The 24,530-nt window shown below is 44.3% G+C and overlaps 1 protein-coding gene across 7 annotated transcripts in view; it reads right to left on the bottom strand.

Annotated features, from left to right (window-relative positions):
• Nucleotides 1–24,530, bottom strand: part of SH3PXD2A (SH3 and PX domains 2A) — a 680,586-nt gene that overhangs the window by 338,687 nt on the left and 317,369 nt on the right. For 2 of the 7 annotated variants that reach the window (XM_069239470.1, XM_069239471.1), the window contains exon 1: nt 5,898–6,006. The exons of the other annotated variants lie outside the window; for them this stretch is intronic. In XM_069239470.1, coding sequence (XP_069095571.1) covers nt 5,898–5,899 — 2 coding nt within the window. In that variant the 5' untranslated portion in view covers nt 5,900–6,006. Of the gene's footprint in view, nt 1–5,897; nt 6,007–24,530 lie in introns of those variants that run through there. 7 annotated transcript variants of the gene reach the window in all.

Raw genomic sequence — 24,530 nt, 5'->3', positions numbered from 1 at the left:
GCATCACACCTGCTAAACAGCTGACCGTACACGGTCACCAACATGATCAACCTAATGGCTGCCACTCACTAATCAAGGTGGCAAAATGCACTTACACTGCAATGATTTCAATTACAGTAATAGCCAGTAAGGAGCTCAGTATGTTGACTGCACAACGCGGCGCTCTTTGTGTTACCCCCAGGGCACGCACTGCTCACGCGGCGAGTCCGAAGGAGTCTCTCTTTGTTCTGACATGAAACCAGCACATTTGAGTTCGGTAATAATAAATTATGTTATGGCACTTCAAGAGGCAGCTCAGTGTACTGCACATACTGTGCACATCAACATTTAATAATTACAGCTAGGGTATATAATTAAGACTAAGAATTGTGTGGATACAATTCACAGGTGTATCTATGGGACACTGTTTTAAACGAAGGATGGAGACACACTCCCCTCACCGATCTAATATCCTACGATTTATTTCATGGGGCGCCTAGGCTACTGATGGTAAAATATTGGTGAAAAAAACAAAACTGTAAAAATACTGAACTGAAAAGGAAGACCGCTTACCCAAATGATGCTGTCTATAACAGCAGGTATGCGTAATGCGGCAGGTTAAATCCCACAATACCATTGGTGATGATGTAGGAATGTGGGGCACACAACCTCAAGTATTCACACTTTCATAAGGAAGGAGTCACACTCAGGCTGTGTCACCTGAGGCTGAAAGGAATGACGTGCCAGTGGCACCAGACACACAAAACAAGCATTTGCAATTCAATTGGTCTTGCCTTTGCTCAAGTTAGAGCTATTAGCGTTATAAATTCCTAACAGGACTTTTCTTGCCACATAAATTGAAAATGAAGAGTAAAACAGTTGACATAAGCATGCCAATTCAAATCGCCATGGCTGCCATGAGCGTGAGCGTCAAGGAGAGACACAAAAGGAAAAAGAAGTTTGCTTGCGGTCAAATGTATTGGCAAACATGCAATTATCCATGTTAACAGGGTCGCTGGTCAAAGCAGTAACGATACCGCCCAAGGAGGGACAAGCGTAAAGCATGTACCAATGATAACAAAGAATTTTTGAAAGGCAAGCCCAGTAACGAGTTATAATGATGTGTGTGCGGTGGGCGTGGTTAAAAGTCCACAGATAGATTACAACACATAAGAGCACTTGCGCGCTCGACCTAATAAACAGATCGCATAGCAAAATTGCTGCCCCAGCAAACAAAAATGAGGGCCAATTAGCCATGGCGAAAAAGCGAACTTATGAAACAAACGTGGCACAGTTTAGCATTTTAGGAGTTTGAACAGCATAGAGGGTGGAACCAGAGCACAGAAGTCATTTTGTCTACGAGGAGAATAGGCGAATTACTTGGTAATGTTATAACAAAACAAAAAAAAATAATTGTTTAGCTAAACTTAAAACAGAGGATGCCGCTTAAATATATTCATTTCCAGTTTGTTCGTTTAGTATCTTTGTTAGGAGTTCACCTTTTTTCAGATAAGGTTGTTTTACATTGAACCACCAAGTCTAGACATGATTGAAGAACATCTTGTGTAGTTACAAGAGCAGCTAGATTCTAGGCTAGTTTAGCTTTCATTATGCAAGGACCACCAGCCAGTGCCCATCCACCACGGTATACACCAGTTCCCTGGTAGATTAAACTAACCTGGTATTCATCTAGTGCCCAAGCGGACTCAAAACTATTACGGCAAAGAAGGTAATTTTCAAATTAGGATCCAGTGACACGATCAGAAGTCCTGCTACATGGGGATCAAATAATGAGCGTTACAACCAAAAATACTTGTTGGGAAATGGTTCTTCAAAGCAAGCACTGGAAAGCTAAACTAATTAATTCTACAACAGACAAGTGTTATCCCAAGTGACACAAAGTGCCAGTCATCATAAAGAACAGTATTCAATACTGAATTGTGGTAACTAGAAGCTTTGTTGAAATTAAACTCATTTGAAGGAATAACCGACTACTTCTGTTACTATGCCATTTTAAGCACAATGGCATTTTAAGGCCTTGTTTACAGACAACACTGGCTGTCTCGCCACGGTTAGTACTCTGGTACTGATAAACATCATAAATGAAAAATACATTCATGTATCTATGTACACACATACATAAAGAGTCATCCCTCTTCATTCTACGGGTTTGTTCAACTGCTGTCCGCATTGTGCTGTTACGGTCACCACAGCATATAGCACGGGTCATTGGATCAGCCCAAACCAGCAATTGGTTCTCTTGCATCGTCAGTGATGGCATTTTGCCATATCACATCTACACATCTAACTAAAAAAAGAACATTTCAGTGCCAGGGTTGGTGGGATAATACTTTAACAATTTGTTTCCATTCTTTATCCTTTATTTTAGCCATCTGTGTGTGTTTAAACTATGTCTTCAGTTTACAGCAATTAAAAGCCAATAGCTTGTTTTCTTTATGTCAATAAGAATCTTATTTTCATGTGATGTACATTGAAGCTAATAGCTAGCATTGGGAAAGCCAATAGGTCTCGTCTTTGGGACATTTTGGCTTTGTAATGGATTCTAGCGATGCTTGTCAGCATGGCTATCGAATAATAAAAAAAAAAATGCTACTAAGCAGCTGCACAAGTCATTTTTAGGCATGTGCACCATGTATGCCGATGCTGACAAATTAATGAGGGTGATTTTGTTTTCTTTTTATTTACCGATCCAAGTTGGATTAGTATATAAAAATTAAAAAAATTCAAACATTTTTTTTTAAAGCAAGAGGAGAAAAGCAACACAGGGGTGCATATCGGAGAGGCAACACAAAGGGCATGGATGGGGAAGCAACCCAGAGGACACATGTAGGGACAGAAGGAAGCAAGCAGTAAGAGAGAGCAATGAGGAGCGCGGTGGAGGATCAAAGCAAATGAGAGAGAGCAATGTGGAACTGAGGGGGCAAAGCAAACAGGCAACAAAGTACCATTGGGGGGGGGGGGGGGGGGAAGGGGAGATGTATATGATGGTGAGGTCACCGCGGAGGAAGGTGGGGAGAAGCACATTGGGAAGAGTACAACACAGAGTGGAGAGGGAGACACAAGAAGTATACTAGGAAGACACTTTTGTGAAGTGCTAAAGGCAAATGAAAAAAGTAGTTCTTTAAAACTGAGCAGTGGAAGGACACAATTTAATTGAGAGAGACAGACACAACCTGGATAAGGTAAACCATCAAATAAGAAGCAGGCAAATCTGAGTGGCTGTAAATCCAATCTATGGTAGGTAGTAAGCTGGCAGCAAGCTCCCACATTGTATTGGTAATCCCACAGTATATATTTTTTGCAACCACACAATGCAGCCTTTTTAAGCTCGACCTAAAAATGGTTTCTATACCTGTTTCAATCAAACCTGCCGTTGACTCTCTTAATATGTGCTCCTAACGGTCCATGAGAAAAAAACAAGCCATAATATAAATCCCTGTTTAGCTTGGATGTTGGTGATTGGTAGCATTTTTTTCAAAATGAAATCCTGATAAGACTAAGACACTCTTCAACCGAAGTTGACTTACCCAAATCACCAGACACCTATAGACCTCCAGTGACAGGCCCGTCACTCGTGGCTGCTTTTCTTGTTTGGTACCTGGCTACATACCTGGACTAATGTTGCCCTAAGTGGGAAGGGTATGCCCAGACGTGGGTCCCTTACTCACTGTGCCACTGGAATCAAGCTAGCCTGGCTGAAGAAGGGTGATACCGTGAAACCGGTCCCAGGATGCTCGTTTCCGGTCCAGGGAGGACCTGGCCTGGCAGTTCGGGCTGGACTGTTCCCATGAGGAACAGGGTCAAGACTGATTTGCATATGGCTGAGTTAGAACTGGGGTGGCATGGTGAGCAAAAAAACGATAGATTAAACCCAGATCTGTGACTGGGGGTGAGTTTTTGCATTGTCAGGACTCCGTCCATCATCCTTTTGTGTTACATACCTGGACAGCCAGCTGCCTTTGCGAGTACATGAGGATTTTGCCTTTCATTCACTGTTACCATATGCCAGTTGTCAATGATTTCTCAAGGCTTATGTTTGATGAATTGAATAATTGTGACATGCTGTTCAAAACAGTCTTCCATAGACTGTGGGCATTTTATAAACATATTTCAGCACTGGTGCTACTGATTTCACAAACTCTCAAATGCCAATTCAATGGAGTTGGGCGAAAGCGCTACATTCCCACCTCTGGCTGGTGGCTTGAAAGAACACTTTGGCCTTTATTAAGAGTGCCTTGTTATTTTGCAATTCCTGTGCAAGGATTGCTATCACAAGAGATGTGGAGGTTACTACAACTGGTACTTACTGTGTACGATAAAGTCTGCACCCCTAGAGTTTTCTCCAATTGATTTCCAGCTCGTTAAAACTCTTGAAATGTAGCAGGTAAAAAAAATGGCTGATAGGTCTCACCCCATGCAGGTTTTGATGTGAAAAGCATCATATTCCATGTTAGTCCAGACTGCTTGGTAAAAACTTGTAGCGGCGGATATTTACGGCACCAGAAAAATATCGATCCCTGGCAATAAGATTTTTTTGGGTGCAATCAAGCAATGTCATCTTAAGGATTTTGGGGGTTCAGGGCAAGACATTTCAGGGCCCTTAAGTGCAACAAAATTGAGTTTTATTCCCCATTTCCTATTAATTCAAATCCTCATGATGCCAAACAATGTTAAATTATACATTAAACTTTAACAGGATCACACAAATGAAGCTGAAATAGGTCTTGCCTGTAATCCCACAAATCCTTAAAATTACAGTGTAGACAACATAGAGTTAATGGTAGCAGCAGGAAAGAGACAGTGGTTTAAACAGAAAAACAGAAAAGAGATGAAACCGATAGAAAGTTCACTTTCTCGGGTGGCCCCTTGGAAAGTGGGGGCCCTGGGGAATTGCCCACTTTGCCAATGCCTTAAGACGTCTCTGCAATCAAGAGCGCCCCACCGCCCGCGCCGGGCTTCATGGGGCCTTACAAGGTCAGAGTGTGGCTTGGAATCAATGGAGCGAGCTGAAGATGTGCCGAGCTCCGCTCAGCGTGGATTGCAATGATTTCCTAACAGCTCAGCTATACTTTTCCTTTCTTGCCACACTTACTTCTGTAATGGATCTGCCACAAACAAGCATGCAATAACGGGGCAAGGCAAGTCTGAGCCCTTCAGGCAGGCAAGCGAGTACTTCTAAAGCTCTCCGTCTCCCTGCGGGTGTGTCTGCTGACGTGGAGAGTCCTCTGCAAGCATGACGAGCAGAGCGCCTAGCGCAGCAGCTACAATGAAACCCAACCTTGGAGTAGAACGTGCCAGAAGGCTGTTCGTGCCAGCGTCTGGTTTCAGCGCGCTGCACGTGCTGGCACTTCCGTCTCCCAACACACGGATGTTCGAACCACTGTACCGAGCTTCTTGCTCCCGCCCAAGGACATCTGGAGATTCCGCGACAGGCTGCCCCTCTGGAAGGCAGCTGGGCAGGGGCAGTGTCAGTTCCATGCCAGGTAGCGCCTGGCTCCACCCGTTCCACTGACCTTATAGATGTAGGATGACATTGAGTCGCCTCCTCTAGTCCCACGGGCCTGCCACAACACGTACAAGCTATTTATTCCCTGTCCTTGCATCCAAGTGGCTCTGCCCCAGCTCAGCTGCACTTCCACAAACACCGGTGTGTCACACTTTGCCTCGGGCCTATTGGGATTTTCGAGAGAGCTTCGTACTTTAGCAGCATATCCCGACCCCGCCCCAGCCCTACTGGCTTCCCAAAGACATTGATTTGTTATCCAGACTTTTCCCCAGCCCCACTGCCCTCGCAGGCAGTCACTTGCCTGTTCCAAAATATGCAGACCTCCTCTAGGCCAGTGCGGGTTTGGGGCATTCACAAGCAGCCATCTCGCTTGGCACAGCGGGGTACTTACATTGGGGCGCTGCATGAGGTGTCTCCGCTGCAGAAGAAAGTTCTAGAAGGCGCAGGGAGTGCGGATGAAAACGCACAGCTGCTCGTTGTGTTTCCCCTCGCGCGCGGGTGGGTGGACCCAGCTCGGCCTTCACCGAGTCTAAGACATCATCACATGGGCTGCATTCCCTTCTCGCCCACCCTCCGGGGCTCTCTACAAGTTTTGCGATAATGCATACAGTATGTGCAGAATTTGCAGTGATAGCCGGGGAAACCTCCTCTGCACAGACCTCTGCTCAAGCAGCACTGAGCCCATGACTGCTGTGGGAAGGGCACGTTAGGCCTCCAGTGAAAGCGTAGCTGGAAGCAGGCCCGTGTCAAGTGGGGTACTTCCAGCCAGTGCTAGCTTTTCAGCCAACAGCCCTGAGCATGCTGGGTCTTGTAGGCATCAAACGTATGAAATGAACCTGAAACTCCCGGCAAGCTTAGCGTGCTGGCTGAAAGTTACTCACACGCCGCGAGGCAAGTTAAGCAGTACAAAAACAACTAGAGGTGGGCGAGCTTACAAAATAACAGACAGCCGAGCAATAGCCGAGCCAAGGGTCTGAGAGAGCCTGTTCACGAGCCTAGCCCTGGTATTGTTTGCTATGGCAATCATATAGCAAACTGTGCGTAAAATATGACAACCTCTCTTCAAAATTCAAAAGTGTTTTGACATGTGGAGACTTTGACATTAATTTTTCACTGCACTGAGCAATACTTATTAAAAAGTGATGTTTCAAGCATGTACCATTAGTAAACTAAAAGGCAATATGGTAGTCATGTAAGCCCTGTGCATGGCCCAGGTTGTTATAGAGCAACATTACATCTATTAAATCAAACACAATATGTTTTTTAAATTGGTATTCCGAAATCACATATATAAAAGTGCTTTATTAAGTAATAATGAAGAAAAATACGTTTTGCTGAAATAAAACATTTGCCTGAGATCACATTGTTTAAACAGTAAGCTGCAATTTTGTCTAGGTTTTCTGGTTTCGCTGTGTATAAATCAGCCACTCATGGGTATTTACTTGTATTTCCTTTTCATGTAAACACTTTGTTTTCACTCCTTTGTGCATTTTTTATATAGCACAGACTCGACCCAAAGGTATTGGAGTGCTTCACATGAGCACCAGTTACATTACACAAGGACTCATTCTTTTTGTGTAGCCACGGGGGAGAGTACGTGATTTGGCCAGAACCATAGGATGTGGAGGTGACGCCAAGACTCAAACCTAGTTGCACAGTTGGCAGCTCTGAGCATAAATCCAGAACCTGGGTAAAGGGAGGGTGGCAGGCAGAACCCACGTGCAGGCTCGGCTCGTTATGGGCTTGAGATTTCAACAGTACCTTAAGCTAGGCCAGAGCCAGGCTTGAGGATCGATCCTGGGTCGAGCTTTCAGTGGCTCACCCACCTCTTAAACATGTCAGTCATTGCTGAGCACATTAGACTTGTTTTCTGGTCTTTGTAGACAATCATGTTTAAGGTGATCATAACAACAATGACATTCCCCACTGGGACGGACACAACCAGAAGAGCTGCTCGCCACTTGATTCTGCAGAGATATGGCTTGACACGAGGTTGCACAGTACTGTGTAAATTACGTGAACACTGCACCATTGCTTTCTGCAGTGATGTAATGCAAAAGTATGTGCCCCCACCTGCAAAATGTGATGAGGGGCCCGAGCTTCCCATATGCTAACGTTACCCATAGGCATCGGGCAGCATGAGGGCACTCCTAAAGGGCGAGCCCCCCTGCAGCACAGGAGCTGCAGGGGCCTGTGTTACGTCCCTGCTTTCTGCATAGTATGGTGCACACTTTTTCACTCACTTTATTTCACACTGTGCACAGCCTTAACACACCTGGGTGAACATAACCCCACCCCCTCTTATAGCGCTGCCATCATGTCTTTGGCTCTGAGAAGAAAAAGCCAAATGAGCATTAACTTTAGATCCCTGGTCTCGCCTCTGACCACGTGCATGCGTTTAAAGGAGGGCGAGTCCCCGAAAGCTCGAGACCGGCTCAAGCCCGATGGCTGTGGCTCATCTCAAGGTCCTCTCGAAACAAGAGCTTAATTTGCACTGGTGGTTGCCAGAGCTTAGCACTGGTACTTAATTCTCAACAACTGTATGCATGACAGTCCACCCCAGGGACTGCTGCTTGTCTGGTTGTGAGATGAGCACAGCAGCGGGATGTTTACTATTTCAATATATTTTACAAATGAATCATACCTGCTCAGCAGGTCAATCTTTTGCTTTGAGTGTCCTGAAAGAGAATTGTCCTGCTATATAATTACAAATACAATTACTTGGAGGTGCATGACAGTCAGTAGTTGTGTTGTTACCGGCACTGGCAGCACTGCCATTTGAACATGTTTGCTGCATGATCTACATGCCAAATATTTTCCAGGCTCGGCTCGCGCACGGGTTCTTAGAGCCAGAGCTGATCCTTGGCTCGGCTCTGCCTGGTAAATTGTTGGCTCGTTCACCTCTCAAGCTTGTACTATCCTGCTCACAAAGGAGCCCTCGGCCAAGACTTCCTGCAGTAATTGTCTCGCTGTGGAATAGGTGTGCCAACCACAACAGGGCTGGGTTAGCTGCTTTAAATAACGCAATATTTAATTCACGCTTCAATTATATTTTTCATATTTTCTGGGCCACCTTGTCGAACGCTTCAGGCGGGACTTCACTTCGGTGGAACCCCCCTTTCTCCTTAGCATGTCTCAGGGCTGCAGATGTATTTGTTATTAGTGTAGGGCGGCCTGTTCCTCACATACGTTTGTTTTCATGCACTCAAGAAAGAACAGCATAATTACGTTTTCCACTGCTGCCATCAGAACCCCTGGAGTCCATGCATTTCTTTTAATCTCCTTTCCTACTTAAGGCGGTCTTCTATTATTTTTTTTATAGAAATCTCTTTTGAGCCAACACACAATTAGGGCGGTGCTTGCATTATGCCAGGAGGCAGACCTGCACGGGTTTGAAGTGTGTATGAAGATGCCAAGAGCTTCCAATCCCACTGGAAAACCCTGGTGTTATGCGTCTGAAACTTTAGGCCATCGAGGATGCTAGAATACCCTGGTGGGACAAAAGAAAGATGAATAAACCTTAGGATCGAGGAAAGGAGGAGACATGAGAGAAGCAGACTCACCCTGGCCTGGCAGAAGAAGGACCGCACTGGAGCCAGTGTGGGCTGGTTTCCGAATAACTCCTACACTAGTACTTTGAGAGCTTAAACTGATACCCCCAGCAGGTAGAGCGGCCGGAGATGTAGTGCATAGTGCCAGAAAAGCCTGCCTAGAGGCAAACATGCCCAGAAGAATGAATGTGCCCAGACTACCTCCCTCCTTATACTGGCAAACTCTCTCCCGTGCCTTAATATGTGCCATTTTACCTTCACATTTCTTTTGCTGGATATTTATATTAACCTCTGTATAGACGCCTTAAAATCCTACTCAGGTTTGTACAATGTTACTAACTGACAATGACTTAAATTCCATTACAGTTTGTTCCAAAAATGATTTACCGAGGTACAGCCAAAACCGCGTTCCGCAAAAAGCCTCAAATCCTAATGTGAGAACGTGAGTCACGTTTATTTTTGTACTGACCCGTTTTTTTGTCCTAATCCGGCCCTCGATAGAAGGGGGGAGTCATGAAAATCAAATCAGCCTCCACAAAAGCTACTATCACTCTGTGGGAGGGGAAATGCATTGTGGGTAGCCCTGGGAATCTGGCTACCGGAAAGTAGAAGTGAAGGGAGCAGGAGAGGCAGCTCTGTGCTCCATCACGGAAGTCTCATCATTAGGGCAACACTAGGAAGGCTTTTACAATTTGGTAGAGTACCAGATATTGGTTAAGTATTGGGATGAAGCTAAATAGTGGCTTTACTTATAAAAACAACCATTTGCAATGCAATAGGCCTTGCATTTGCGAGTTCGAGTTATTGGAATTGTAAATGTCTAAATTGACTTTTTCTGTTACATATATTGGTGAAACCTGCCTCATTATTTGGTCCTTTCCTGCCACATAATTCCAGTGGCCCTGCATATAACTAAAGCACTCGGAGTCACAAAAATTCAAGCTCACACAAAGGAACATTATTTTTAAAGCCCCAAATACTCCGGCTGGAACAAATCAATGGGATAAGACCAGGTAACTCAGAACTGTGAGGCTATCACTTGTATAGCTGGGAGAGGGCACCAAGTATATAGTAGTAGTGGACTGATTTATCCATCACATATGGACCAAAATAACCAAATCTAAATTGTGGTATTCAGTAAGGCAAGCACCACTTTTCTAAAATACAGCAATAGGAACAACTGCCAAATGGTCCCATGCCATCGGTATCAAATCCAACATTCCTGGATTTCCAGCTGCACTTCACGTGCTAAAGTGTAAAGCAAAAATGACAAGGCCCGGAACGCAATATGCTTTGCCCTAACCGTTTAGGGTTGATCTTTATGTACTGAACATGTCATGGGTGTGACTTGGAAAAGTACACTGTGTTGAGAGAGAACTCTAGGCATTAAACAACATTTACAGTGGTCTTACATCCTCCACACTCACTTCGCCTACAGCAAATCAGAGGACCTAGCACTGCAAATAAAATCAAGGCAAAACTGAAGGTATACAAATTTTTGCTGAGAGAAAACTCGCTGTACTGCTCTACAGATTCCAAGGAAACGCACACAATACTGTTTTATAGAGTTCATCTTAAAGATGACGTTTGTGCTCCCTCAGTAAACCGCAGATTCTTCAGTGCACAAAAAGACCACAAGATGGCGTCCGTGTGGTGCAACAGTACGTATATCTTACAAACACACAGCAGCACACATTTGGGGACAAAGCAGGTCCAATGTGTGCACTGCAGTTACCAAAGCTCATTAACGTCATGTCGTATAGAGAAAAAGAGTCATGAAAGTTTTGAAACGTTTTAATGGTACACATTATACAACTCAAAGAAGTGCACAGCGAAACTATATGAATGGTATTTCATTTTTATGTTTTAGCATACAGCGCCTATAACCTGAACCATTGGCAGTACGCTTTAAAAACAAGCAACGACAAAGGAAAAGAGACGGCCTCGACATGATGCTTATGACCTCAAAGCGCATGACGTGCAGCCGCCATCCTAAATTAGGGCAATATAAATAAATGTTACAACAGTAGCAATTTTCTCTATGCATCAGCAGCACGCAATGTAAACATAGTTGTGGTCACGATTGTCTTTGCATGGCGGCAACAGGGGCAGAAACAGGCACCCCAGAAAACAGCCTCAAACACTGGACCTTAGCCTTCGAAAGCACAGCACATGTAACTAGAGAAGAATATGATTTACAGCCCTGTTCACAGAAACAGACTGAAGCCACTGAAGACGTCCAGCGCTCTGGTCAAATGCTCTTAGCCTAATAAAAAAGTAGTCCCTAAGCAGATGCTACAGTGGCATAAGTGGAAGGGTACAAGTACTGGGGTAAAGCTCCAGGTAAGGGTACAACTGAGGAAAATGTGGGACAAAAGGAAGGATTGACCACTAGCAAGCAAGGATGTTTTAAGGACACGAACAAACCAATGAAAAAGCAGAGACCCCACAAAGAAATATATACCAAAGTGTTTACAAGAGGCTGTACGCTTATGCTAAACCTTAAAAAAATATCCCAACCTAATAAATATTTCACAAAATCCATACATTTGTATGCTCATGTTTTTTATCCTGCTTTTATAGCAGCCCACCTTGTGCATCTAGAATGCAAGAATGGGAACATACATTTTAGGCAGCTAGCATTTTAATTAATATTAATTGTTAGGTCAGGGATTTGACTACACTGCTGTCAAACAGACCTGTTTCTTACAGTATACGTAGAGTGGGTCATGAGTCCACACCTTCCAGCCATTGGCTTTTTTTTACCTGTCTTTCAAGCATAGGCTTCAGACTTTGACAATTACATCTTGGCTCAGCCCAGGGAGTATTCTTCGCTTACTCAGTGCTATTGGGTGTTTGAGTATATCAATGTGTTTAGGTTAAATGCATTTTCACATTAGTTCCAGATCCATTGACTTTTCACATGCTTTTTGTCTCTTGACAAATACCAGTTGTAACTATTACGCTTCTAATATCTTAAAAACGCATTTGCCAAAGCTGCATCTGTTGAAATTTTGCTATCTAGTTATTTAAATAAAATGGAATCCAGATCAAAGGCAATGTCCAGGGCTGCATCACACCAGGAGGTTAGGGGCAAGGCCTGCATTATGGCACAAATGCTAGACTACAGGGGCACCGGTAACAATAGACCAGGCAACCAAGATCAAGGCCCACCCGGTGGGAGGATATTTGCAGCAGCGAGTAAAGTGGTGTCATGCAGGACTAAGTGGATGCCCAAAGCAGCCCCTGCAGGGACACCTTAAGTACTCTTACAAGTTGTAAAGGTTGCTGCCTTAACAGTGGCTGTACCAACCCTGCTTGGAAGAGACAGCACTTGGGAGTGAGCCCCAAGGACCATGTAACAAGACTATCTTGTGCATCAGACAAAACAACTGTAGCAGCCACGGGAGGAATGAAGCGATTAATAGAGTTATTTAATGATATTCTAGCATGTCCTCTTTTTTTTCACCCAAAGTTGGTCATTGATATGCCTATATCTATTAATTTTGTTTTCTTCTTTCTGGCAGGGCAAGTTGGCCAACTTATAAGTATTTAAAATACTTGCAGTTAATGAAATGTTTTGCTGAAATGTGCTACCATGAGACCAAACGTTTTTAACAATGATCGGCACTAGTACAAAGTACTATGTGTTTGAAAGAATACCACCTGCCAATTTTACTGCGGAGTAGAAAATCTTAGCACAGTAAAAGATCCATTCACTGTGATCAACTTTGTACTGCTTTATGTTACGTGCTATGCATTTCCACCATTAGCCTTGCAGCGCTATTTCAGGAGATTTCACAGAAGGATCAAAACATGAACAGAACGTGCTTGCTCTGCATGTTTAAGGTTTAAAGAGGGAATCTCAGTTTTAGCTCATTGATTCCAAAGATCGTGCCACATTAAACACGATGTGCATCTCGCAAAACTGTTCAACAATCGCAGGCAAAACATTTATGAAGACATGATGAAAATTAATATTGTCTGCGATATTATCCAAGCCAATCCACCTCATACTAATCCCATCCACCCCTCACCAATCCAAGCTACCTACCAACCCAATCCAATCCACCCCACTCCAGTCCAAAACAATCTGTCCCACTGCAATCTGCCCAACTCCAGTTTGCACCAATGCAATACAACCCACCCCCACTCCAAAGCAATCTAACCCAATCTACCCACTCAAATCCATTCCACCTCATTTCAGTCCAATCCACCACATTCCAATCCACCCCACTCCAATCCAATCCACCTTAATCCACCCCACTCCAGTCCACCACACTCCACCCCACTGTACTCCAATCTAATCCACCCCACACCACCTCAACCCACTCTACCCTATTCCACCCCACAACACTACACTCTACGACACTACTCTCTACGACACTCTCTGCCACTGAGTCATTGAACACTCAGCCCCTCTTCTCAACTCTACAACACTCCAACAAATCCACTCAACAACACTCTACTCCCCCACTCTACAACACTACATACCACTAACTTTTAGCCATGCTGACCAGCAGCAATACTGGTGTACAACAAGGCAAAAACACATTGCCAAAGCCAGTAGCTCTTGTATAGGCAAGACCTATTGGGTTTGCCAGTGCTTTTTGGCTGTTTGCGTGCTTGTTTTATGGCTCACTGGGCCGGTTTTAACTGATGGCTTCCCTGATATTAAAGCACACATTTTCTGCAGCAAGCTCAAATCCGTGCACTCTTCCATGCCTGGCAAATAACTTGTAGAGTGTCTCTTTACAAGTTCAAAACTGCCACAATTTGCAAAAAGAGATCAACTTTTTTTTTTGGTATATAATTAAGTAATGAGGAACACTTATTTTGATGCCTGCTCTATTTCATGGCCCAGTCCGACCCTGCTTCTAACTCTGGATTTAAAATCATAGACACTCCCTTTTCTACAAAACATTAAACATTTTAGGGAAAGAGTTGGAACCTATGTGCTTCATAAAACGTCAGCATTACTTTTCTTGAGGTCTTTCTTGAGGCAATCTTGGAACCCACAGGAGGTTCAATTTGCACCATAAGTCTTATGAATAAAGTCCCTGACACAGGATGTCGGGACTACACAACATGGCGACAGTACCAAGCAAAGGCTGATCTGTCTCAGGAGGCCTACATGACCCCACGCAATGCCTTAAAAGGCACCTTTGCTGTTGGGAAACGGGGACATGTTTCAGCTAAGACCCTCTCCTGACAAAGAGGGGGCCTCGATTTTGATGGCAGTGTCATCTTGGAACTGTCAAACATTTGGGAAGTTCTGGTCTTCCAGGTTTTTGATGAGTTACAGATTGTGAAGGAAATGTGTTTGATGATGCTGACGTTTTGCTTCAATGTTCTAATGTGGTATCCCTGTACACCAGCTTGTTGGAATTCATATTGTGGTGTTACATGCCTATTTTAAGGACTTTTATTGCCACATTCTTTACATTGTTTTGTACCCACTTCTTCTACGTGTGTGGTGTCAGTATTAGTATTTTCCGTAAGCATGCAATGGGTAGATTTGGAGGAGTTATTTTTGTTGAAATCATATTTAACAATATTTTGACACATTTCCCCCACATTTTAGTGAAGAACATTTTGGCTGGCCCCAGGCGCCCCAGAACTTGGCCACAAGTATAATGCAATCCACCGCTCTGCATTGACAACGCCCTCCCTGTGGCTTGTCTGAATTGAGAAAGCCTTTAGACCTCACAATTGTACTCACACGCCTCCACATATGCTGTGTATGCACGCAACAACAGACCAGTGGATGAAAGTGGTTGTCTGAAAGACCCCATAGCCACATTTTGCATACAATTTTAGTAAAATGAAATGAAATGGTCTTGGTGAACACCAGACTTAAACAAACATTGGCAAAGCCAACAAGTCTGCGTTGGATACCAGCCTTTTGGATTTGTCAATGTTTCTTTTGTTTTCTCATGATTTATGCAAATCTTTGGAGTTGTACAAGCTGCAAGGCCCTAGGCAATCAAACAAATGGCAAAAAGAAGAAAAAAAAGGTTGGTCTCAAAAAGCACTCATTGCCCTAGGAGCCCGTGGCATTTAAGGAACATAAATTGTGTGTGTATGTGGTCCTTGTGAAGTGGCAGAACGCCGTCACTCACAGTGAGTTAGCCAATTGCTGAACCTACTGCCCATGCTGCATGCTGTACAAGGCAGAACAAAAATGTGACTGACACAACAATAACAGATCAGTGGATTAGGAGGGCTAGCTAAAAGCACCTATAAATTAGTACATTACATTTATAATTTTTGTAAAATCAAAAGGCTTTGTATAACTCTAGACCTAAAAAAGAGAGAGACAACTGAACGGAGAGGGTTGGGAGAAACAACGGTCAAGCTGGAAAAGAAGGATCAACAAGGAGAGCGCAGGAGTTGGGGATTTCAGTCTGTAAACAGCTCACAAGGGACGGCAGGAAAACACAAGTACTGCATGAGTGCTGCACGAAAAAGAAAAGTATTTCCTGAGTGTGAGCAATTGAAGAATACAAGTCATGGCACAAAAATAACAAATGGATAAATAGGGCTAGATTAAAACACCTGTATGTAATGTATTATACATATATATTTAACACAATTTAAAGGTCTTGGTGAACGTGAGAGCTAAAAAGGGGCAGAAATGGGGAAATTTGGACCAAGATTTGCAGAGATATAAGCATAAATTGAGGAGGGCTAGGGAATTTGAAAATGAAGTTGTTGGGAGCAATATTCACAAAATACTGCAAAATCATACTTCAGTTGCACTCACGTCGAGTTAAAAATAAAGAAAATGTTGGTTGCACACTGTGAATTTGAAGCAAATGACAACTGGGTCAAATGTGGCTATGACAGTGAACAAAGTGGAAGATTATGGAAAATAAGGCGCTGAGATTAATGAGAACAACTTCATGGAAGAAGGTATGATCAGCAGACCAAAAAATATCTCTGCGGGGTAAGTGATGCGGGAAAAACACCTTTTTTCTGTGTACCGGAGTTCCACGCTTTTTAGGAGCACCAACATACAGGCTGAGCCCATTGTCAAGCGCTACGGAAGACTGGCTACATAAAGCAGGGGTGCAGTATTCTAGGGCCTGGGTAGAAAGGGGTCTCTGAGACAATAAAGCTTTGGGTCACAAGATGACGTCACATCACAAGTGCCGCCGTTATTACTCAATTTAACGCATGAATGTTACTGTTGGCTCCCCTCAGTTGAAACAGTTGAACTAAACAATTAGCTCTTCATGTAAGTTCACGTTTATGTGGTTGCTGTCAACTACGAATCAACAATAAATATATACCCACTTTTAAATAACATTCCAATTAAAATGAAAGCCCAGGACTGGACCGTAGTGGCTCCAAGGACACGGAATCACTTGGTAATCCTAATGCACGTCACCTAAACGCCCTCTCTCACTGTTTTTTCTCCTTCCCGCCTTTTTTTAAAAGGAGCTCGTGGGGACATGCGCAGGCCACTGCAGAGAACCCTCACCTCACGTGCAGCTGACGCTAGGTTGCGTTTAACAAGGATATAAACTCCGCACGGCGAGCCCGGCGGAGATTTATGTGTCCACCTGATAGACACAGGCAAATATCCCACCTTGGGGCAGTTTATGTGTGTTTTCCCACTGTAATAAACGTCTTCATGGAGATAGGGTTTTACAGGCTGCATTAGCACTTCGGGTGGATTTCAGACAGACGTGCTACAAAACGGTGATAAATCCCTAGTCTTCATAAACTCGGACATGGGAAGAAGGGCACACCATGGAACAGCTCGCTCCTGAAAGATGAAAGCACATAGCAAAAAATGCCGTTTAAAAAAAATGCCGTTAAATACCGTAGAGATGGTCATATCCTAAAACTGGCAAATAAAATAGTTTGTTACATGTTGTCTTTACAGGTGCTAACCACTGTGCCACATGTACTCGCTCATCTGTTGATTACTCTCACTGGACAGGATTACGTGTTTTGCACACCGGTGGCTGAGCCTTTTGCATCAGGATATGCGCTAACGAACCAGTGCAAAACTGCATTTGAACTGAATGATCGGTGCATGAAGGACACTTTCACAAGTTGTGGGATTGTGTTTTGTACTGGCAATACTCTGCAAATACCAGTGCACTATTTTCAGCTCACCGGTTTCAAAACTGCTCTGTTGCTCAAAGCGGTAAATATTTAATCAATCTGGGAAGAATGAAAGGCTGGATGGGTCTGGGCGGGCATCAAACTCTCTTTTCCCGGGAAAGAACAGGATTTCAGATGTCTGTGCCTTCTACAGCTGAGGTCATCCTATTGGCCAACTGAGTAACGAAATGGTTACTTACCGGTGGGAGTACGTTTGCAGCTTGAAGAATTTTCTGGATCCACATGCTGTGCATTATTCAGTCATCTAGTGGTTGGGTCCAGAGTTTCTTGTGTTTAGTAGTAATGCTCTTTTTTTTTTTCTGTTGTTTGTCGTCGACAACTTCTACCATTTGGTGCTTGGTTCATCCTCCTGTGATGTCCAGCGCTCTCCCCAGAAGCCTTCCTCTTGGTTCCCATCTTCCGATTCATTTTGTTTTCTTCCTGACTTATTCTGAATGCATGTTCTCTTTGCACCATGTCATCTTCTGGGGAGGTGAGTGGATCACCTGTGAATCCAGAAAATTCTTCAAGCTGCAAAACTACTCGTACTGGTAAATAGCCATTATGTTTTGCAGTGTGAATTTTTTCTGGATTCCTATGCTGTGTATCGATTATGTATAATTTTTTTCATTGCAGTGGTTGGGTTAAAGATGAGGTGAAACAAGTAAACAGGTGTTTTAATACTCTTTGCTCCACCTGTGCTTCTTTATTAATCTGTACATCAATGCAATAACGTTTTGTGAACATGTGTACTGACAACCATGTGGCCGCCATACAAATGTCACTCAATTGTGTATCCCTTCTTCCTTGTGGAGTGTGCTCTTTGCTTTCCTTCTAGCTGGGTGCCAGGCTTCTTGTGACATAACTGGATTGCCTGTATTGTTGGTGGCAAAGGAAACAAAAGTTGTTTCCCTTTTCTGATAATCTAAGTTTTTTCCATATAATACATTATTTCTCTTCAGGCCTTCCAGGAACCGGAGTCGTGATCAATAGGCAGGCAAAAGCTGCAAACCTGATGGTTGTCCCTCTGCGCAAACTTGTAGTGCCACTGTAGGAAGAAACAGAATGGCGTGTTCTCCATCTCTGGTCAAACAGGAAGCCCCGTCCGAGCATTCTCTCTTTGTTTTGGCCAAAGAAGGAAATCCCACCTACTTCATGTCGACCATGTGATCTTCCTTGAGTTTGTGGCGTTTTCCTTACTTCTTCTAATCCCCTTCAAGTTTGGAGATCTTCTCTATGTTTCCAGACCCAACGGCGGAAAAAAGAATCCTAAGATGGTGACCAAGAGGGAAGCTTCCGGGGAAGTTGTTGAGGCCCAGCAACAACAACAACAACAACAAAAAAGAGAGGCGAAGGCCTACTACTAATCAGAAGAAATTTCGGGCCCAACTAGATGGCGGAATAATGCACAGCATATGAATCCAGAAAAGATTCACGCTACAAAACAATAGTTGCACCTTAAATGCCCTTTGTATAAAAGCATGCAATATAATCGATACTGAACTATTCAAAAGCACGCAGACACTAATAGAAACAACAGCTGCAGTACTTTGAAGTTGCAAGAGCTGGCACTCTACATGAGCAGCCAACAGCACTTCTTCACAGATCACAAACGTTACCAGTGTGTAATACTTTAATAGACATGATCAGGCAGGATTATTCAAAGAACAACAGGATATCATACCAGCAACATTTTGTCAGGACAAACGGCGCGGAAGTGACATCCACAAGGATAAGTAAGTAAACAAATGGATCATGACCAAAATAGCAAGTAGCATGTGGACAAAGACTATCCATGAACCATAACCTATCAGCCTGTAAAAAAAAAAAAGCTGGAAATGACCCTCGCAACAATAAGTCTTAAAAAAAAAGGTTTGGCCTTGAGCTCACCATCTATAAGCCAATAAACCAATAGAACACACAAACCTAGAAGCTTGTAAAAGCTGGGCATGAACCAAATCAAGTATTAACTTCAACCTACCAAGAAAAACTAGTTGTGGTCACAACAGTAAACAAGGACTGAGCTGGCCATAACAACCTCTATCCTGTAAGCAAGGACTGAGCTGGCCATAACAATTAACATCCTGTAAGCCGTAAGTGAATATGGCCCAATTATCTATTAGTCTATGTACGATTTTTTAAAAACTCAGTTCATTAAGTGGTAACATCTTTCACATTACAGTTGTAAGCACATGCTCTCATCCTTACTTCATTTTGCTACAGACTAAGCAGTTTCATTCACTCCACACTCCGCCATGTCCATCTCAAGCTGGGTTCACAACCATCGCTGGGAAGCCTACACTAATAACATGTTGATAATGTTTAACATCGAAAAAAAGCAATTACCAGTCCCAGTGGAGGGAAATGTGGTGTATTGTGGGATGTTGTAGTGTTGGGGGAGGTGTGCATTGGGAGCTCACGGGTTTGTTGCACTTCCAATTATTTGTGATGAGTAAAAGTGTGCGTGCAAGTGTAGCCCAGTATACACCTTGTGGGTACCTCACCAATTAGAGTTCTGATGGTTCTTCCCTGTCAATCATCTGATTTCTTACAATCCTCTGGTCCCCCAAGTTGGGGATGCTAGTCAATGTGTGATCCCAGGCCTCGCTCCAGCTCTGGGATCACAATCCCCGGTTAACCTCTCGCTGCAGCGCAGTTCCTCATAGATAGCCCATCTGCAGGGTTTTCGGCAGCCATGAACATAGAGTGGTGCCAACAGCGGTTTTCCAGGCAAGCGTTATCTGGCGTTTGTCAAGTATGAGCGCCAAATCTATAAACCACTATAATTGCTTCCACTTTCGGTTGGGCGAACCATCCCGTAAGCATGCCCCAGGGGATGCAGTAATCTACCTCGCCGTTGCTCTTGATAATATCGCCACCACCCCAGTCCAGTAGGGTTGTATGGTCGAGTAGTCCGATATATGCATAAATGCAGCTTCATGTTCGCCACATCTAGTGCAGTTTGCCTCCGCATTTGGGTGTATGAGATTTACTCTTTTTGGTGATATAGGCTCTGTGGAGGTAATAATATTGTATTAATTTGAAAACACGCATTGCATGATACCATTGGGGTGTGTGGCAATATTTTTGTCCACCAGGCCTCCGAGACTTCCGATCTGGCCCACACAGCCACAACAGGTCATCTGCTAGCAGATGTGTGGATCAGGGGAGCTGCAGGCAGCAGCAGCATCAGGCAAGATAATTTAAGTTCGGGCCTCGCTTGGATCACCAATCTATGCATCCTATCAAGCTGCCACCTTGGTCACCTCCACAGTGTGTGTGTCATGAGTGTACATGGACCCAACAACCCTTCAGTCTATAAACAACTTCCTGTAACAAGAAACTGGTATGTCCACAGCTAATACATTGATAACAAGCACTCAGCAAGATAAGAGCTGTGTCGAGTGCTGACTGGTGGAGGTGTAGACATATAGCCTGTACCACAACACTCCGAGTAGGAGTCAAGCTAGGAAAGAACCACACCCATTGTACACAGATCATCTACGGCTGATAGGTGGATGTTATATTCTGCTGTACTGAAGGATGCGGAGAGGTTAAAGAGGATGAGTTTAAGGATAACGTTTGAGGGGAGGGTAAGGGATGTTTCAGTGGGTTTTCTCAGATGACTGGTATACAGGTAGGTTGATAATTTGTTACAAAAGATATACTTCATCTTTGATTCCTGACGAGTGTATCACTGTGGGACAAAAGTGAGACATCCTACGCATTCTGACTACCCCAAGAAAAGTTACTTTTACCTGGGGTCGGTGTTGAGCTGAGCCCTCCTGGGAGGGGAACATGTGTGCAAGTGAATACCTAGATATTACCGTGTCTTCTCCTCACTTTCATTGGAAGGAGCTGCCTGTTTTCAGATCAGGAGTGGAGAGTTATGAGTGAGGCTTGAACAACTGTCCGTGCCTCCAGGAGGCAACCAGACACACCCTTCACTGGCTCACAGTGGCTTGTTGAAAGCTTGAATATGAGAATAGATTACAGCTCAGCGGTTGAGTCATTTGTTTATAGGAGACATAATGGCACTGAGCAAGTTCAGTAGTGTATAGCAGACTTTTGTATGCCATTTCAAAATGTTGTGGTTTAGATCTTACAAAAGCAAAACAACAAGCAACGACTTAAGTAGGGGATGGGTCTTTCAGGCAATGCTTAAGATCTTTGGCCTCTGTTTAGCGCCCTTGATACATAGTGGCTGAATAAACCTATGGCGCTGATATAGTTTTCAGTAGCACTATGTACAAGAGTCATCAACGAGGATTTGAGTGCATGAGGCTGGAAAGAAGAATGAGACTTGTAGGATGGAGGGGAGGAGTGGGATGCTCAAGGCATACTAGGAGGACAGTACCTGTATTATATCAATGGTATTTTCAAGAATTGTTACAACATGAGCAGAGGCCAGAACCATCCAAAATATCAACATAATACCCTTTTGAAAAATGTTTGTATTGGTGGGGAAACATATTTAAGACCATTTAATGTAGTTCTTCCCAGTATTGCGTCCTGCTGTCTCCTTGATTTTCCATCCACTTACTGCTTCCAGATATGAAAAATGCATAAATAACAGAGAACCTGATGAGAGGCCTTAAATTATGAGAATTTAATCAGAATGGACATGAGTATCTAATAAGGGTCTTGGACCCAGAGGTGCTGAAGGTAGGACAACAAACGGGATCAAAGCCAATGACAAGATGTGAGAGCATTTTCCATGTGATTGGGCCCTAGATTTTATCAGTAGCTCAACTCTAATAAGACCGACCAACCTTGCTGGCTGCTCTGGAAAGGTTATAGCATACACTGGATAATGTTACAAAGAGAGTACTCAATTACTAAAAATGATTTGCGAAGACACTGAGCAATCTCCAAACTGGTTAAGAAGATACTCACTAGTTATTGCTATCAGGCTTTTGGGCCTAAAAGGTCTCTAGTAAATAAGGTACTATCAATATTTAATGAAATAAGCTATATATAGTTGTACACTTGGGATATGAAACAAGTCACAAATAAGAGATGTCCATGTCCTTTAGGAAATAGTAAAATGGATGTCCTGGATGAATCAAGAGACCAAGTTGAAGCCACGTTACAAAGCAAGGATTTTAGAAGGTTCCCGACTTATACTCTCTGACCTGGAAGTAATATACCTGCTTTTGCAGGCGTCTCCACAAGGTAGACCACAGTAAGATTGTGCCCTGAGAATCAGAGAATCAAGCTCCAAACATTGACTATGGGCCTGATTATAACCGCGGCGGGCAGCGGTCGCCGCCCGCCATGCGGTTACCGCCAAATGACCGCACCGCGGTCACAAGACCGCGGCGGCCATTCTGGCTTTCCCGCTGTGCTGGCGGGCGACCGCCAAAAGGCCGCCCGCCAGCACAGCGGGAAAGACCCAGCAACGATGAAGCCAGCTCCGAATGGAGCCGGCGGAGTTGCTGGAGTGCGACGGGTGCAGTAGCACCCGTCGCGAATTTCAGTGTCTGCTAGGCAGACACTGAAATTCTTTTTGGGGCCCTCTTACGGGGGCCCCTGCAGTGCCCATGCCATTGGCATGGGCACTGCAGGGGCCCCCAGGGGCCCCGCTGCACCCCCTACCGCCATCCTGTTCCTGGCGGGAGACCCGCCAGGAACAGGATGGCGGTAGGGGGTGTCAGAATCCCCATGGCGGCGGAGCGCGCGCCGCCGCCATGGGGGATTCTGCAGGGCAGCGGGAAACCGGCGGGAGACCGCCGGTTTCCCGCTTCTGACCGCGGCAGAACCGCCGCGGTCAGAATGCCCAGCGGTGCACCGCCAGCCTGTTGGCGGTGCTACCGCGGTCATTCGCCCTGGCGGTTTTTACCGCCAGGGTTAGAATGACCACCTATGTGTTCATACACTACCCTAGCCACATTGTGTAACGTCATCAAACACACCGCCATTGTATCAAACACACCGCCATTGTTGCAATGCCAAACGCAAAGGTTGCTGAGGGTACTCATGTGGGTAAAAAGCATTGCACATGCTGGCAGAATCATTCTCAGAGGACATCACTACTGCAAGCCGGTACTGTCTCCAGGTAAGACTCAGTGACTGATCCAGCAGCGCTAATCTCTGCCTCAATCACTATCAACCTCTATCAACGATTTTTTATCGGCTATCCCGTCCATTGCTATAACCATGGTAAAGTGGTTTAGTTAATTTTCGTTCTCCGGTGAATCCCTGGACAAAAGCACACCAAATTTGTAGGCCACCCATGAAACACACATTTAGAATAAAACAGCAATTATGAGAAAAAAAAATAAAACGAGACAGAGCCTGTAGGGAGATGGGAGTGAGACAAGAAAACGGCATTTTTATTTTCTTGCATGCTTGGAATAATTGCTACTTTATAGGATGTGGTGGGCAGTTTAACGTTCTCAGAGGCAAGGCGAATTTAACAGAAAAGCGTGACGAAATAATGCTGATTGGTCCTTTTAATCGGAAGTTTTTGATGCGTCATACCTACAGAAAATAGAAAATCATCGACTTGACAGCTGGGGCCATCATTAAAGGAAGCCTTAAACTTTCAGTCTTTAATTCCTGGGTGCGAATGAGGGCTTGGTTTCTTAACATGTGGGCTGTCCTTCAGGCTGCACAGGACTCCTAACATTTCTTAGTCTTTTTATGAAAAAATAATTGTGCAGTAACATTCCTCTGGCCTGGAGGTAGTCATCTCTCGTTGGCGCAGGGATACATTAAACAGGATATCTCACACACTTGTTTATATCTGCTTTCTTTCAAGGGCTACTCTAGGGATGAAACTCCTCGCTTGGTCAGGAAAGCTGTGCCATTCTGCTCCGGTCCCACTTTTTTCAGATCTGTCACGTGGTGTTTCACCAGTGAACTCCACAATCTATGAGTTGACAAGTAATATTTCCTCATTTTGTTGATGATGTTTGACAGTAGAGCCACTGGGTGACTCCAAAGTGTACCCACATCCTTAATGCTGGGTAGCAGTATTGATTCTGCACAGCCCTAATTCCCCATAATATGCTTTCATATTTCCCCAAGAATATGTACAGTGTGATGCCTGTGTATGGCATTCTATATGAGGGTTGTGTAACAGGGAAACCATGTTTTGTGTGAATGGTGTCCTATGAGGTACACGGTGAGTTTGTGCACAAATCTGAGGTTTGCCTTCAAGTTAACTTCTGCCTTCCATTGGGACATGGCAGGATGCATGATGCTGACACTGGGGCGCTGCTTTAGATACCCTGTAGGTGCTGGGAGGTTGGTTGAATAGACATCTACTTTCTACCAGCTTGTTTCTGTTTGTTAGAGTACCTGCCCTCTCCTAACACCATCCCCAGGCTTCACCTGGCAACCAGCAGTCC

This window comes from Pleurodeles waltl, chromosome 6 (genome assembly GCF_031143425.1).
Source record: "Pleurodeles waltl isolate 20211129_DDA chromosome 6, aPleWal1.hap1.20221129, whole genome shotgun sequence".
NCBI lineage: Eukaryota > Metazoa > Chordata > Amphibia > Caudata > Salamandridae > Pleurodeles > Pleurodeles waltl.
This window is presented reverse-complemented; position numbering and strand designations above follow the sequence as displayed.